General features: G+C 39.8%; 1 protein-coding gene across 1 annotated transcript in view; it reads left to right on the forward strand.

Moving 5' to 3' along the window:
- The window catches only part of SLC26A7 (solute carrier family 26 member 7), a gene marked incomplete at its 5' end in the record, with an annotated part of 44,680 nt that overhangs the window by 5,051 nt on the left and 23,835 nt on the right, over positions 1-15,794 (forward strand). Inside the window, 6 exons of the mRNA XM_080646564.1 lie at positions 4,599-4,709; positions 6,196-6,368; positions 7,591-7,755; positions 9,731-9,883; positions 12,032-12,114; positions 14,860-15,007. Of these exons, the coding sequence (XP_080502690.1) occupies positions 4,599-4,709; positions 6,196-6,368; positions 7,591-7,755; positions 9,731-9,883; positions 12,032-12,114; positions 14,860-15,007 (833 nt within the window). The remainder of the gene's footprint in view (positions 1-4,598; positions 4,710-6,195; positions 6,369-7,590; positions 7,756-9,730; positions 9,884-12,031; positions 12,115-14,859; positions 15,008-15,794) is intronic.

The following is a 15,794-nucleotide window of genomic DNA, read 5'->3' on the forward strand; positions in this document are numbered from 1 at the left end:
CCCAAACAGCAATGTGTTTTTTCCACATCCTTGCCAACACTTGTTGATTTATTGATGATAGCTGTTCTGATATCTGTGAAGTGATATTTCATTCTGGTTTTCATTTGCTTTTCCCTCATGATTACTGGTGTTGATTATTTTTAATATGTCTGTTGGCCACCTGAATAGACATTGGAGAAATGTCTATTCAGATCCTTTGCCCATTATTAAAATAAGGTTATCTGTTTTTCTGGGGTTAAGTTGTATGAGTTCTTTATACATTTTGGATATTAACCCTTTCTCAGATATATCATTGGCAAATATCTTCTCCCATTTGGTAGGATGTGTGTGTATTTTTGTTGTTGATGGTTTCCTTCACTGTGCAAACTTTAGATTGATGTGGTCCCATTGGTTTTATATTTTTTCTTGAAAAAAAATTGGCAGTAAATTTTTTGACATTGCTTTTACTGATATATTTTTTTATGTGCCTAGGGAGACACATAAAAAAAATATATCAGTAAAAGCAATGTCAAAAAATTTACTGCCTATTTTTTTCTAGGAGTGTTATGGTTTCAAGTCTTACATTTACATTTTTAATTTATTTTGAATGGAATTTTGTATATGATTTAAGATAGTGGTCTAGTTTCGTTTTTGTATGTATCTGTATAGTTTTCACAACACCGTTTATTGAAGAGACTATCTTTACCACATTGTATATACTTGTCTCCTCTGTTATAGATTGGTTGATCATTTAGCATGGGTTTTTCTGGGCTTTCTACTCTATTTCATTGATCTATGTGTCTGTTTTTATGCCAATACCATGCTGTTTTCCATACTATTGCCTTGTAGTATAGTTTGACACTAGGTAGCATGATTCCTCCAACTTTGTTCTTCTTTCTCATGTTTGCTTTGGCTATTGGGGGTCTTTTGTGATTCCATATAAATTTTAGGACTATTTATTCTAATTCTGTGAAAAATGCCATTGGCTCTTTAATAGCAATTGCACTGAATCTAGATTGCTTTGGGTCATATATTAGTAAATATTTTAACAATGTTTACTCTTTGTGTCCACGAGCATGGTATATGCTTCCATTTATTTGTATCTTCTTTAATTTCTTTCTTCAGTGTTGTATAGGTTTCCACATGCAGCTCTTTCACACCTTGGAATAAATAATAAAATACATAATAAGTACCTATGAATACATACCCATTTATTCCTAATACCTGTGATTTAATTGTAAGTGGGATTATTTACTTAATTTCTCTTTCTGATAGTTTCCTCAAAGAAACTACAGTGCCTTCCAGCACCCCAGATAGAGTTTTCCCAACCCTTGGCCCTCCAGCTCTTGCCCTGAAGTTAATCATTTTAGTTCCTTTCTGCATGTCCCTGGAGCCATTCGTGCTGCTACCCCTGTGCTAGAGTTTAGACTCAGTGATTGAGTTTTTGAGCAAGTCAGTATGTGCATGGTCCCTTTAACTCCTGCAGTGCCTCCATCTTTAGGAGCCCTTTGTATTTCTGGGACACGACTGATGTCCACTGGCTTTTACAGCCAGGTGTTATGGGGACTCCTCTTCCTGGCATTGATGCCCCGGTTTGGGGAGCCTGAGGTGGGACTGGGACCTCACATTTCTCAGGGAGGACCTCTGCATCTGAGATACCACTCTCGGTCCTTATTCTCCACACCAGGGACGTGGGACCTGCCTGTTCTGCCTCTCTCCCCTGCTTGCGGTCCTGATGTTGCTTTTTTTATATCCTTAATTATAGGAATTCCTTTCCGCTTGTCTTCAGCTAGTTCTCAAAGAGAATTATTCTATAATTTAGTTGTAATTTTGATATGGTCGTTGGAGGAGGTGAGCATAGAGTTTACCTATTTCGCCATCTTGACCAGAAGCTATTCCTCATGGTGTTTCACAAAAAGGATTGACAAATGAGGGCAGTGAATTCTACGGGAATGGTTGTTCCAGTGAGTGGTGTGAGCTGTCGTTTTCTGGGTGGTAACTGAAGCTCCATAACCATAGGCTACAGTCTATAAAATAACATTGTTCTTGTATTTATGCGAGTAAAACCACCGCCTGCCTCTAAGTCTGCCTCTCCACTTTATAGTGAGGTCACTAAGACAATAAAATATAAAGTCTTCAACGGAGTGGCTCTCTCTCTATAATTTCTGCACAATTCTCAGGTTCTAGAAACAATCTTTTACAGTTCCAGTTTTCTTTGATTTTCAGAATAATGGCTTATTGTGTAAATCCAGACAAAACTGTCCTGAAAGTAAATATTTGTATCTTAAATATGAAACCTCACCTTCTCTGTGATAAACAGTTCTTTCTCATCAGCAGTGACAGGGTCACTCTCTAGCTGTCTCAGCCAAGAGATTATAGCAGCAGCAGAGGCAGTGGCTGAGCTACCTGCCTGCTTTCACGCTCCTTCTTGGTCAGGGGTCAGATCCTATATCGACGGAAGCCGTTCTCACCGCAGCCTGGATCTGAGGACTAAGGGGTGTTTGTGGTTAATGTCCAACTTCACACTCAGAGCCCCTTGGGAATTTGGCAGTGCTCACAGACCCTGAAACTACTGATGAGATTTATGTGGGAATAGAGAGTCTCTTCTATTCCTCTACTATATTAACCGTTACTGCACCTACAAAACATTTTTCCCCAAATATTGCATCTTTTAAAGTCTTCCAGTAGTCATTTTTGTGTGTGGATATAACAAACTTGCATTACCAATACATGATTTTTGATCTTTAAAAATAATGAGCCATTAAAAATCTTAAGTTTTTTATTTCTCCCTTCTCTCTCTCTCTCTCTCTCTCTCTCTCTCTCTCTCTCTCTCTCTTTCTCTCTCTCTCCACCCTTCTTTTCCTTGCTTGTCTCCCTATCCTTTTTGGGCATCCTTTAACCTAATACTCATTTTTTTATTTAATTCCTTTATACTTTTATTGTGTTGCTTCTGCTCTTATCTAAGTTAGATGAGGTAATGCAAATATCTATTAGCACTTGCAGCCCAAATTAAGAAAGTTAGAGTTGTAATTCTGCTCTTATTGAATGGAAAACCCTATTTATTAAACACGGAGAAGAGTGTATATAGACTTGAATGGATTTATCAGGACCTTAACTAGCTGTTTAATGCCAAGGACCAGCCACAAACAAGATCACGTTTATTTTGGTCACCTTTAAACCACCAGTAGTCATTTTGACACACTACGACATTTTTTTTAAATATATTTTATTGATTTTTCACAGAGAGGAAGGGAGAGAGATAGAGAGTTAGAAACATCGATGAGAGAGAAACATCTATCAGCTGCCTCCTGCACACCCCCTACTGGGGACGTGCCCGCAACCAAGGTACATGCCTTTGACCGGAATCGAACCTGGGACCTTTCAGTCCGCAGGCTGACTCTATCCACTGAGCCAAACCGGTTTCGGCTACTAGGACATTTTTTGATGTGCATGCAACATACAAAGTATGTAGACAGTAGAATCTATTAGGAATGAAAATGAATAGTTATTAGTTACTTCTTACTCTTTGAATAATCAAAGTTGATTCTTTTTTCACTTGAAGAAATTGTGCCTAAATGACTATATTCATGTGGTCCCGGTATGGGAACTGCATGCATCACACACTGGCCCAGCCTCTGAGATACACAATCTCAGGCCAGCCAGTCGGCCAGCCAACGAGGCCACTTTGAATGTGTGCTCTTCTTGCCCCAGCCTTTGTCACCTTTCATGTCAGTGGTAAAGCTATAAGCCCTGCCTATCTCACAGATGTTATTAGGCAAAGGAAATTGTACATGTGAGCCCTCGCCAGTTTTTCTCAGTGGATAGAGCAAAGGGCCCCAGGTTCAATTCCAGTCAAGGGCACGTACCTTGGCTGCAGGTTCCATCCGGGTCCGGGCCCTGGTCGGGGCTCATGCAGGAGGCAACCAATCAATGTGTTTCTCTCACATCCATATTTCTCCCTGTCTTTCCCTCTCTCTTCTGTTCTCCCTAAAAAAATCAATGGAAAAATATCCTCAGGTGAGGATTAACAAAACAAAACAAAACAAAAACTTAAAAAAAAATACATGTGAAAATGCTTTGCTAAGTGTGTGAAGATATTTTGCTGTGACATTAACACTTCTACAGGAAGACACTCAACACAAATATTTTCATGTAGTTACTAGAGGCCCAGTGCACCGATTCATGCACTGGTGGGGGGCAAGGCCTACGGGGGATCTGCTTGCTGTGGGAGCACCGCTCATCCTGGTCAGCTGAGTGGCACTCCCACTGTGGTTTCCCCTCCTGCATTGAGCGTCTGCCCCCTGGTGGTCAGTGCACGTCACAGCGACTGCTCGACTGGTGGTTCTGCTCATTCTGCCATTCGGCCTCTGGGCTTTCATATATAGAGATCTTTGTAACCAAGGACAAAAAGCAGTACTCCAAAAATTTGAAATGAAATGAAATATAAACTAATGAGTGGATTTTCTGTTATTTAGAAACATGATGCTAGTCTCTCATGGAGCAAACAGAATAATAAAATTATGGCTTACCTTGTTACTAAATAAGCCAATATTCATTCTGCTTTGTAATGGACTACATCCTGAGTTATAAAATGGTCTTCATTTTGCTGCTCTTCACAGGGTTGGCCTTTGCCATTCTCTCATCTGTGCACCCAGTGTTCGGTTTATATGGGTCTTTTTTTCCTGCCATCATTTATGCCATCTTTGGAATGGGACGTCATGTTGCCACAGGTAATACTTTCTGTTTCTGATGATGCCTCTTGTGTTTGTGAAGAAAAGGGCCTCAAAAGTGATCATGGGTTATTGATTACATTTCTACTTTTTCTATGGAAAAGCTCAGCATATATTAGAGCTAAGACATTTTACTTTCTGTGCCTCAGCCACTCGATACATGTTGTGAACTATTGCTAAATTACTATGTAACCAGTTTATTGTTAAAGATTCTTTGCCTTTTTAGCTGTAAAAAGCCCATAAAAGGAAGACAGATGTTCTGATTTTACAATGAAATGTAGAAAGTAAGGACTTTGAGGGATAAAGATAAGAATTTCTAAAATTTAGTGACTTAAATATTGAAAAGTATTTTCCACATAATTGATCTTTTAGGTTTCTTCTAAGCTATAATCTCTAATGCTCTTTAATTAATATATATCGTTTAGCTTACTTAGCTCTGCATTACCAAATATAATGTCACAAGTATAATGGTCTGGTAATAGAATGAGATGGTTAAAACATGGGCTTTAGAGTTAGTCCTGGCTGTATATCTCATATTTTGCTTGTTATCTGCATAAGCCTAGGCAAAGTTTTAAAGGTTTATTTGATGCTTTCTTAATATTGAAATGCAAAAAAATTCACATGATTATAGTAAGAATTAGATGAGATGATTGATGTACAGTGTCTGGCTTAGTACTTGCTACACAATAAGACATTGAAAATGGTCCCACATTTGTGTGAGACCAGGACAATTTTGGGGAAATACCATTAAACTTTAATTACATTACACATAAATGGCATACTTAATCATTTTATGGCCACAGCATGTTGTTATACTATAATAAAGGTCTACTCTCCTATGAAAGCACAGAGGGAAGAATGATTAAACCTGGCATCCAGGTTTGGAAATGGATCCTTATGGATATGGGATTGGAACCAGACCTTGAAAGACAGCAGGGTTTGCACAAGTATATAGAAGACCAAGCATAGTAGGTAAAGAGCCTCAGATTCATGGAAAGAACTCATATTTAGCCAGTGAGCGTACTGGGGTCTTTATATTTATGATCTTATTTATATTGCCCCAACTCTGAAGTATAGATATATGACTCCCATTTTACAGATGAGGCAATTTAGACTCACAGTAACATGCTTTGTCACATTAGAGAAAAAATGGAAGAGCTAGATTTATGTCTAAGTCCATGATCTTAATCCTTACACTGAGGATATTCTCTGTGCAGGTCTACCGAGAGATCGGGATGTGTATGGCCTGGGAGGGAATAGCAACTAGATGGGTGTGGTTGTATGTTGAAGGAAAGTGTATAACTAGGTAATTTTCTATTTATTCCATGGAGTGGAACAAAGGTTGGAGTAATGGGGGTGCAGAGGTGAGTGTTTCTAATAGATCGACTTGGTTTTACAGTATGGATTCAACTTCAATGGTGGACTTCAACAATTTTTATTGAGTCTGTTACTTATAGGAGAGTCCCCTCCCCATCTCCCTTTTTAGGCACCTTTGCCTTGACATCCTTAATATCAGCCAACGCAGTGGAACGGCTTGTTCCTCCGAGTAGCCAGAACCTCACTAAACAAAGTAACACAAGCATCCTGGGCTTATCTGACTTTGAGATGGAAAGAATTGGTATTGCTGCATCTGTTTCCTTCTTGGGAGGTGTGATTCAGGTAAGTGGTACTGAGATGGGGATGAAGAAATTGAGACAGTGGCAAAGGAAAGGCAGTTGGAGCTTTATTTTTATTCATGTTCATGGGTGTGTCTGTTTAGATGGATAAGGGGCAGATGTGTTTTGTCTTTATGAAAATACGGTCTGGTATAGAGAATAGTTACTCTATAAGTACTGGTTGAGTAAATGAGTTAGAATTAATATGTTGAAGTTACAGAGAAGTAGTTTTTGTCTTTTTAAGAACAAACTTTCTAAAAAGTGTTTTTCATTTCTGGCTTGGGACCCTGGCTCACCAACTGAGTTGTTTTACTTGGGTTGTTTTTAGGATTCAAATATTTGAATGATTTGGTTTCCTACACAGATAAGAGGGAAAAGCTTAATTCCTCTCTAGAAAAAAAAAATTATTGCAAAGAGTGTTTTCCCCAAAAAGACAAAATAAAAATTACAAAAATTCCTAGTTCGTCTTAGCAAATGGATTTATTTGAAATGGCACCAGTGTCTCAGCCTATGATAAATTTGACAAAGCTGGTTTCACTGGCATGGCGTCACACGAGTACTCTTCTAAATAATTATGTACGGTTCTGTACATTAAAACCAACTCCGTCTTCCTGACTGGGATTCCCTCCTTATGCATAAGTCCCTGCCCTGGCTTCCAGTCTTACTCTAAGAACTGAAATAGTTAATCCTTCTATACTCCTAGCATCCACCACCTATGGTTACTCAAAACACATGCTCCCCAGGAGCTTCCTGCTATTTCACTGAAGAAAAAAAGAGGTTGGTTTTTTTGTTGTTGTTGTTGTTTATTTTTTGTCTTGTCAGTCCAGATTCAACCATATTAAGGCACCAGTAATGGTGCCATTTTAGATTTTTTAAATAATTGCAAATAGGATCATGCAAATTTGATTTTTTCCCCACAGGAAAAAATTCAACTGATTTTCTAGAATTTCTTGGTAACATGTATGATTAGGGAAAGAGAAACACAGTGAAGTAAATATTCAGGAAAAAATACTATGTTCATTTTAATCGAAACACATTGATTGTTCCTAGTAACATGTATTAGAGACCCGGAACCTGGTAATGCTGTCAAGAAAACTCAAGGGATTGAGCACATACAACTGTAGAATCCCATTTTGCATTCGTTCTCTGTCTGTGTGAAGTGCAGTGGTGTTGGACATGGAACTGTCTAGCAACCTGGGGAAATTTCTTGTGCTTTGTCCTCTTAGGTGGCCATGTTTGCCCTCCAGCTGGGCAGTGCTACGTTCCTGCTCACGGAGCCTGTGATCAGCGCAATGACAACTGGGGCTGCCACACATGTTGTGACTTCACAAGTCAAGTATCTCTTGGGAATGAAAATGCCCTACATATCCGGGCCACTTGGCTTATTTTACGTGAGTTTTCCATATGTCTTTGTTCATATGTATTTTGGTGTGCATTTCACAAAGTAGGATTTGGTTCATTACAATACTGAGATATTTCTATATTAAAGAAACTTGGGTTAGCCCTAGCCAGTTTGGCTCAGTGGATAGAGCGTCGGCCTGTGGACTCAAGGGTCCCAGATTCGATTCTGGTCAACGGCATGTACCTTGGTTGCGGGCACATCCCCAGTAGAGGGTGTGCAGGAGGCGGCTGATTGATGTTTCTCTCTCATCGTTGTTACTGGCTCTCTCTCCCACTCCCTTCCTCTCTGTAAAAAAATCAATAAAATATATTTTTTTTAAAAAAAGAAACTTGGGTTATCTATAATAATAAAAGCAAAATATGCTAATTAGACCGGACAACCAAGAGCACAAGGCAAGCTTGGCAATCTGTTTGACTGCCCTGTTACTGTAGGAAATTTTATCTCCTTCCTTAAAAACAAGGAGTTTCAGAACTGGAAAATAGTTTCATTCTCATCCCCGTCTCTGCAGTACAAGCAAAGCTCTTTTCTACTTTAAACACTCCTGCAGGCTGCAAAGCAGGAACCAAGAATGCTAATAAAAGGGGATTAAGAAGTCAGAAGGAAAGCAGAGCCCATGACATTTTTTCTTTTCTAGAGAATGAGATCACAATTAGATATGTACACATGAGGTTTAGATGTGGAGAACAAATCTGGGCTTTCTGAGTCAAGAACACACGGTGGTTTGCTGAAAGCCCACACCTCCTTCTCAGTTATTTTGATATTTCTATTGTGAATTTTAGGAATTTTTCATATACCCTGAAAAATGGACAGCCTAAATTGAATGGGAGAGAAACAGAAAGCTCATTCAGTAGTGACTTGGGATAGAACATGTAGCAGGTTATAGGACCTTGCTTTTCATCACTTTGAATATTTCATGCCAATCCTGCATTCCTCTTGCTGCTTTTAAGATTCTTTCTTTGACTTTAACCTCTATACTGAGACAATACAAAATAAAATTGTAAGTAAACTGTGAGAAAAAATAAATGAAAATGAAAAGTACACTCAAATAAAAATAAAGAATACACACACACACACACACACACACAAATGGATTTATTTGAAATGGCACCAGTGTCTCAGCCTATTTATCATCTTATTTATAAATAAATAAATATGTGTAGATCTATATAGAAGGCATACATTCTTCTCACTTCCCACATTTTATGTATTTTAGGCAAAACAGACTCTTCCCACTACTTCTCTGATCCATCATCTGGCCGATTCCTGTTTATCTTCTTTAGGGACAGCTCTGCTCACCACTAACCCCTCTAAGACACATATGCTTCGGGCGCACCTTCTACGTTTATAGCTCCATAGTGAACTAATTTGTTGCTTTAATTGGTAATTTACTCGCTAGATGGTTAGCTCTGAAAATACTGAGGCTCATCTAAATTGTTCACCTTTGTAGACCTAGAATTGAGCATGGTTGTTGGCATAAAGCATGTGGCAATAAAAAGGTAAATAAAATATTGGATGACTGAGAACGTGGCGATATTTTACATTAAACCAAATATCTGATATCATTTAAATACCAGTGCTCCTTTGTATTTGATTCTCGGGTTTGAGCAAGAGTGGGGGGTCCAAGAGAGCCTATGAAATGGCCTCATTGCACTTAACAGTAAGTCTCCATGTAACTAACGAGTTTGAGCATCCCTTCTCCTTGAAGTGGCTGGGAAGGAGAAGTCATACATAGTGTTCTTATGTAGAAAGAAACACCCCCTGAGTTTGCTAGAAGCATCAAGGGCAAAGCCATTTTGTGCGTGCAGCGAATTAGAGCTTTGCACTGACCACCCATCTGTACCTCACCTTCCCATCCTACAGCCATTAAGACTTCTTGGTAAACATCACTGAGTTCATTTGGAGTCAGAGGTGGTTATAGTGTGGGTGACCCTATATTTTCTTTGCATTTCTTCTCATCATTGTAGATCTACACATACGTCTTTGAGAACATCAAGTCTGTTCGCCTGGAAGCCCTGCTCTTATCCTTGCTGAGCATTGTGGTGCTTGTGATGGTGAAAGAGTTAAACGAGCAGTTTAAAAGGAGAATTAAAGCCGTCCTGCCTGTCGATTTAGTTCTGGTAAGTATGAAATCTACAGTTAGCATTCTGCCCTACAATGTCTGCCAGCTGTTGGGGTGACCTGCTGAGGTTCACCATGTTGCCTACAGTAACTCACAGCTGCTCCTACCTCTCATGAAGATGTCTCGTGTGTGTGGCTATCCATTCATGTAAGACCAGGAAACATTTGAAGTCACTAATTTTAAAAAGGACACACACACACGTTTTCGGTTATTACAGAATTTCTCACATTCTTGTTATTTTTCCCTAAGTACAAGAACATATATCCTAAGACTTTGAATATGGAGACATTTCTAAAGGGGGCGAGAGGCTGTGGCTATAAATCCCATCCCTTGTTCCTAGCCAGGGATGGGATTTATAGCTAAAATACTGTGCAATCAACTTGAAAAGAACAAGAAAAGCGTAGCTGATTGGACATATTATATCTTAGGAGCACTAAAGAAAAACCTAGAGACTGGTCAGAGGAGGGGAGTCATGGAAAGGGGGGGCTCCCTGGGAGCTGGTGCTTGGCTGAGAGGCCCGAGTGATACTGGCTGCAAAGTTTTTCACCTTGTTTTTTACATTACAATCAAAAGAGGACATGTAAGTGGGTCACATGGAATCCACTGGTGATAGGGTAGGGAGGTGGGAGAAGGCAAGGTGGGGAAACCTCTGGGATTGGATAAAAAGTAAAAGGATAGACATACTTTTTTAATATAGAGGTGTATGGGATAATTCACAGTCAGTAATGAACTCAGTGACAAGGAGGGGGTCTGTGGTCTCCTCAGAGCAGCGCCTGTGCCTTCAGGGGTCCGGAAAAAAGGAAAATTACTTCGACATTCCCACGATATGTTATCATAGATGCAGAAAGGCAATGTTAAGAGGTACAGGTAAGGTAAAGATTGACCTTTGTCAAGGAAGATACCGGCCTAGGACATGACTACCCATCATAAACTGCTTTTAGTTTAAAAAAAGTTTGAATTTCAGACCATCCTTTGTGGTTACCTCAGATCTCTGAGTTTGCAAGGCTGCCTCGCAGGCTTTCTCTGAGCTAGTCAGGTTAGCATGTGGCCCCTTTTTGTCCACATTATTGATTACTAATCTTTATTAGGAATATCAATGCAATTTCTCAAAACATGCTATTTTCTAAAGCATCCCTTCATGTCATGAGAGACAAGTGTTAAGGTTGGATTGTGGTAACTTCACACACACACACACACACACACACACACACACACACACACATTTTTCTTCCCTTCAAAATTAGACATAATTGGGTTTAATTAGAGTAAAACATTTAAAAAAACATCCTATATAATAAAAAGCTAATATGCAAATAGACCGAATGGCAGAACAACAAAATAACTGGACGCTATGACATGTGTTGACCACCAGGGGTGTCAGCAATGTGAGCGCATAGGAGCGGCGGCAGTGGGAGCCGGGCTGTCGGCAGACAGGGGACCGGGGGCTGTGGTAGGAGGGGCTGAGTGGGGGCATGGAGGATGGGCTGAGAACCGCCCCTGTGCCTACCACAGCCTCGCAGCCCACAGTTCCTTTCAAGGAACATGAATTCGTGCACTGGGCCCGTAGTCTATATAATAAAAGCCTAAGTGACCATTACAGTGGAACCAGAACGACCGGTCGCTATGATGTGCACTGACCACCACGGGGCAGATGCTCAATGCAGAAGCTGCCCCTGGTGGTCAGTGTGCTCCCACAGGGAGAGCGTCGCTCAGCCAGAAGCCGGGCTCACAGCTGGCTAGTGTAGCAGTGGTGGTGGGAGCTTCTCCCATCTCCACGGCTGTGCTAGGGAGCAGTGAGCCAGCCAAGCATTAAGGAGCAGCAAGCGGGGGGGGGGGGGCGGTAAAGAGCGAGTGGGCTCAGGCCGGGCTGAGGGACACCCCCCCGCCCCGAATGCATGAATTTCATGCACTGAGCCTCTAGTATTATTATAATGCCATTTAATTTTCGAGACTGCAAATTAAGTGCTCTCAAATCTCAGAAGTAGTCTTTGAGTTATAAAATTTTCTAATTTTTAAAAATCTGTGTAACTGCTACATCACTCGTGACAATTCTGGGACACATGAACAGTGTTTACTTTCAACATTAATTTTTAAAAAGGCGTTTGAAAGGCTACTAGTAATTTTTTTTTCAAATGTAACCACACAGGTTATTGCTGCATCATTTGCTTGTTATTATACCGATATGGAAAATACATATGGATTAGAAGTACTTGGTCATATTCCAAAAGGGTAATGTCTTTTTTCTTACTTTTTTGTTTGTATGTTTCTTTGTTTTTTGATGGAAGAAGAGACTAGACTGGAGGTAGATGGTATGGATTTTATTTCTTTCAAAGAACCTGTAAAGAACAAAATTCTAATTATTTTCAATTTTTTTAAGTGATAAAAAACAAATAATACACATGTAGAGAAAGACTAACGTCTTAGACTGTTTACATATAACTAAGAAAGTTGATAACTGTTTTTTCAAATTTATTGCTGACAGTATTACAGTTGTCACCAATTTCCTATCCCTGTCTGTCCCTCTCTACGCAGCCCTCCCAGGCCTTACCCACGCTATTGTCTGTGTCCATGAGTTATGCATATATGCATATTAGTTCTTTGGTTAAACTCTTCCTGCCTCCCAACTCCTTCCCTCTGAGATCTATTAGTTGATTATTTAATACACATTGCTTCTGATAAAAGATTTGGAAATTATTTACAAAAATATTGTTTTTTTATTAAATATATATTTTAATTGATTTCAGAGAGGAAGGGAGAGGGAGAGAGAGATAGAAACATCAACGATGAGAGAGAGTCATTGATCAGCTGCCTCCTGCACGCCCCACACTGGGGATTGGGCCCACAACCCAGGCAGGCATGTGCCCTGACTGGGAATCGAACCAGGATCTCCTGGTTCATAGGTCAGCGCTCAGCTACTGAGCCATGCCAGTCAGGTGGTTGCTATTTTTTAAATGAGGGCATCACATTTCTAAATTAGAGTCATGTTCTGGGATTTAGTCTTCTCCATTTCACTTACATATTCTTATGACTACTCTTATTTCACTTAAAACATAGTAAAAGTACACAAGCATTATCTGAAATAGCAAACCATAGGCCAGGGTATTGTACAATGGCGAGGAAGAGAGTGGTGTGGAGAAGAGGGCATGGTTTCCTTACTGTCTGAAAGCTTTTCTCTGAACACTAAGAGGAAGGTTAACAAGAACTGTTCACCCTGAAAGGGCAAAAGGTTGTTCCAAGTATAGCATGAAAGAAACAAAGGCATCTTCAGGAAGAGGGTGTGTCTTATGGCTCATTTCCTTTTTTAATTTTTATTGTTTAAGGCAGTAGTCGGCAAACCGCGGCTCGTGAGCCACGTGCGGCTCGCGAGCCACGGTTTGCCGACCACTGGTTTAAGGTATTAAAAATAGTAGTACATATGTCTCCTTTTTTCCCCCCATTGACCTCCCCCTGGCCTCCCCTACCCCCCGGCACTTGCCTTCACACCACCCCCATCCCCAGTGTCTTGCGTCCATTGATTATGCTTATATGCATGCATACAAGTCCTTCAGTTGATCCCAACCCTCCCCTTTTAACAAGCTGAATACATACCAATATTTATAAATTTAGGGGAAAGTTAATTATCGAGTCCTCTATAATTTTACCTTTCACTCCCAAATTTTGGTTTCTAACTACATTAAAATGGAGGGAGAATAGAAAACATTTAGAGATTAAAAAGATAATTTAATGCAGTTAGAGGTTAATGGTGATTATCTGGGTCAATTTGGTTTTTGTAAAAAGTTATCCACTTTTCCACCTTCAAAAGTCAGTTTATTGTTTCTTTCTAGGTCAGTTTATTGGTATTAATAATTAGGCAAGCTCAATTTCCATGAAACAAAAGTTCTAATACTTTCAAATGGTAGTACTTTTGTATAGCATATATTTTAGAGTGATACAAGTACATTTGTTTTGGGGGTAAACTTTAGCAAGTAGGTAAAAAAATATATGCCTCTCCTCCATCCACACTAATTCTCCCTTATTCTGAGTGAACTTTCCAGACCCAGCCTCTTAAGGAATCAACAAGAGTGTGGCATTGAAATTAGACAGAGCTGAAATTGAATCTCAGCTCTACCATTCACTCTGTGATTTAGATCCATTCCCTAGCCGCCTTCTCCATGCAGTTAATATGAAAGGGCTGAGCAATCTACTACTTACTAGATATTAAATGAACATGTATTGCCTTCCCTGTTTCTTCTTCTTTTTCCCCAGAGGGATGAATATATATGTATATCCCAAAGCGTCATTAGGCATAAATAAATGATGAGACTTTATTTGGCACAAGAGGTTTTCAAAAGACAATAAGACAATGGTCAGGTATTCATTGAAATAAATATTTTAAATAATTCTTTACACCTGAGATACAGTTAACTGTGGTCCTATATTTTGCAACAGAGGGTAGATGTAGCCTTTATGCATATTTTCCCTGACATGTTTTGATGCATAGTTAAGAGTGCTGTGAAAGGATTGAGTTAGAAACATAATTAAGCTGATGAACTCAATGGCAAATTTAAGGATTAGCTCAGGAAATGGTAGCTCACAGTAAACTAGTGTCCTCATACAGGTCTATAGTGTTCAAGGCAGGGAATACAGTCTCTAATGCCAGCCAAATAAATATCGGAGAAGGTTCAAATGAAAGAATGCTCCAAATATGCTTTTGTTCTGATAGAGAACATTTTTCATCAAGTCAGTTCCTGCGGTGAACTTGGGTGCAGATGGCAGCGGTGTGGTGGTGTCCCTGTGGTGTTCCTTGCGATTTTGCTTTTCTGTTAAATAATGTTGAAAACAAAGGGCTTTTAAGGGCAAGGCTGCCTGGCTTTCTCATGGGCATCTTACTTATTCCATGTAAACTTCAGAGTCACCGCCGTAGTGGAATTCATTGCAAGTTGTTACAGAAATTCCATGAAACTTGACGACTTCATTATGTATTTCTTTCCACAGAATTCCTTCACCGAGAGCTCCCCCCATGAATGTCCTCTCTGCAGTCATCACGGAAGCTTTTGGAGTAGCACTTGTGGGCTATGCGGCCTCCCTGGCTCTTGCTCAAGAATCCGCCAGAAAGTTCAAATATGCAGTGGATGACAACCAGGTGGGATATGCCCCAGCCCCTCTCCAGAGCTATCGTATCATCATGCTGTGAACTCCCGGATCCTGAAAATGTTGACCCTATGAAAAATATAACTCTCCTACATGTACAGCAAGAATAGATTGGACAAAAACAAAAGAAAAAAAATCTCTAAATCATTTATAGCTGAATATATGTCCTTTATGGGTTGGTTTATAATTTTATCTTATTTTGAGAAAGAGGGGCATCTTGATTTTCTTTTTAATTTGCTTTTAGGCGAGAATCTAAATATATTACCATTGAGTACTTACTTTCTAAAATTTTTTTTTCTTGATTGATTAAGGTATTACATATGTGTCCTTATCCCCTTTTTGCCCCCCCCCCCGACTCATGCCTTCACCCCCCTGTTGTCTGTGTCCATTGGTTAGGCTTATATGCATGCATACAAGTCCTTTGGTTGATCTCTCCCCCTACCCCCGCCCTTCCCTACCTTCCCTCTGAGGTCTGACGGTCTGATCGATGCTTCTCTGTCTCTGGATCTGTTTTTGTTCATCAGTTTATGTTCTTCATTATGTTCCACAAATGAGTGAGATCATGTGATATTTATCTTTCAAAAATGATGGTTTTTAAAGTACAGAAAACACTAGTATCACTCTTTCTTAGTAGAAAACTAAAGGACGTGAGCATCTACTTTTGGAAGGCCAAACAATGAAGATCATGTTGACTACATTTCAGAATCTATTTCTCCCAGTGTCTTGGTTTAAGCCCTGTGGCCCCCATCCCTACAGGTCAGCAGAGATAGCTGTGGAAT

Source organism: Plecotus auritus (assembly GCF_963455305.1).
Source record: "Plecotus auritus genome assembly, chromosome: 11".
Taxonomy (NCBI): Eukaryota; Metazoa; Chordata; class Mammalia; order Chiroptera; family Vespertilionidae; genus Plecotus; species Plecotus auritus.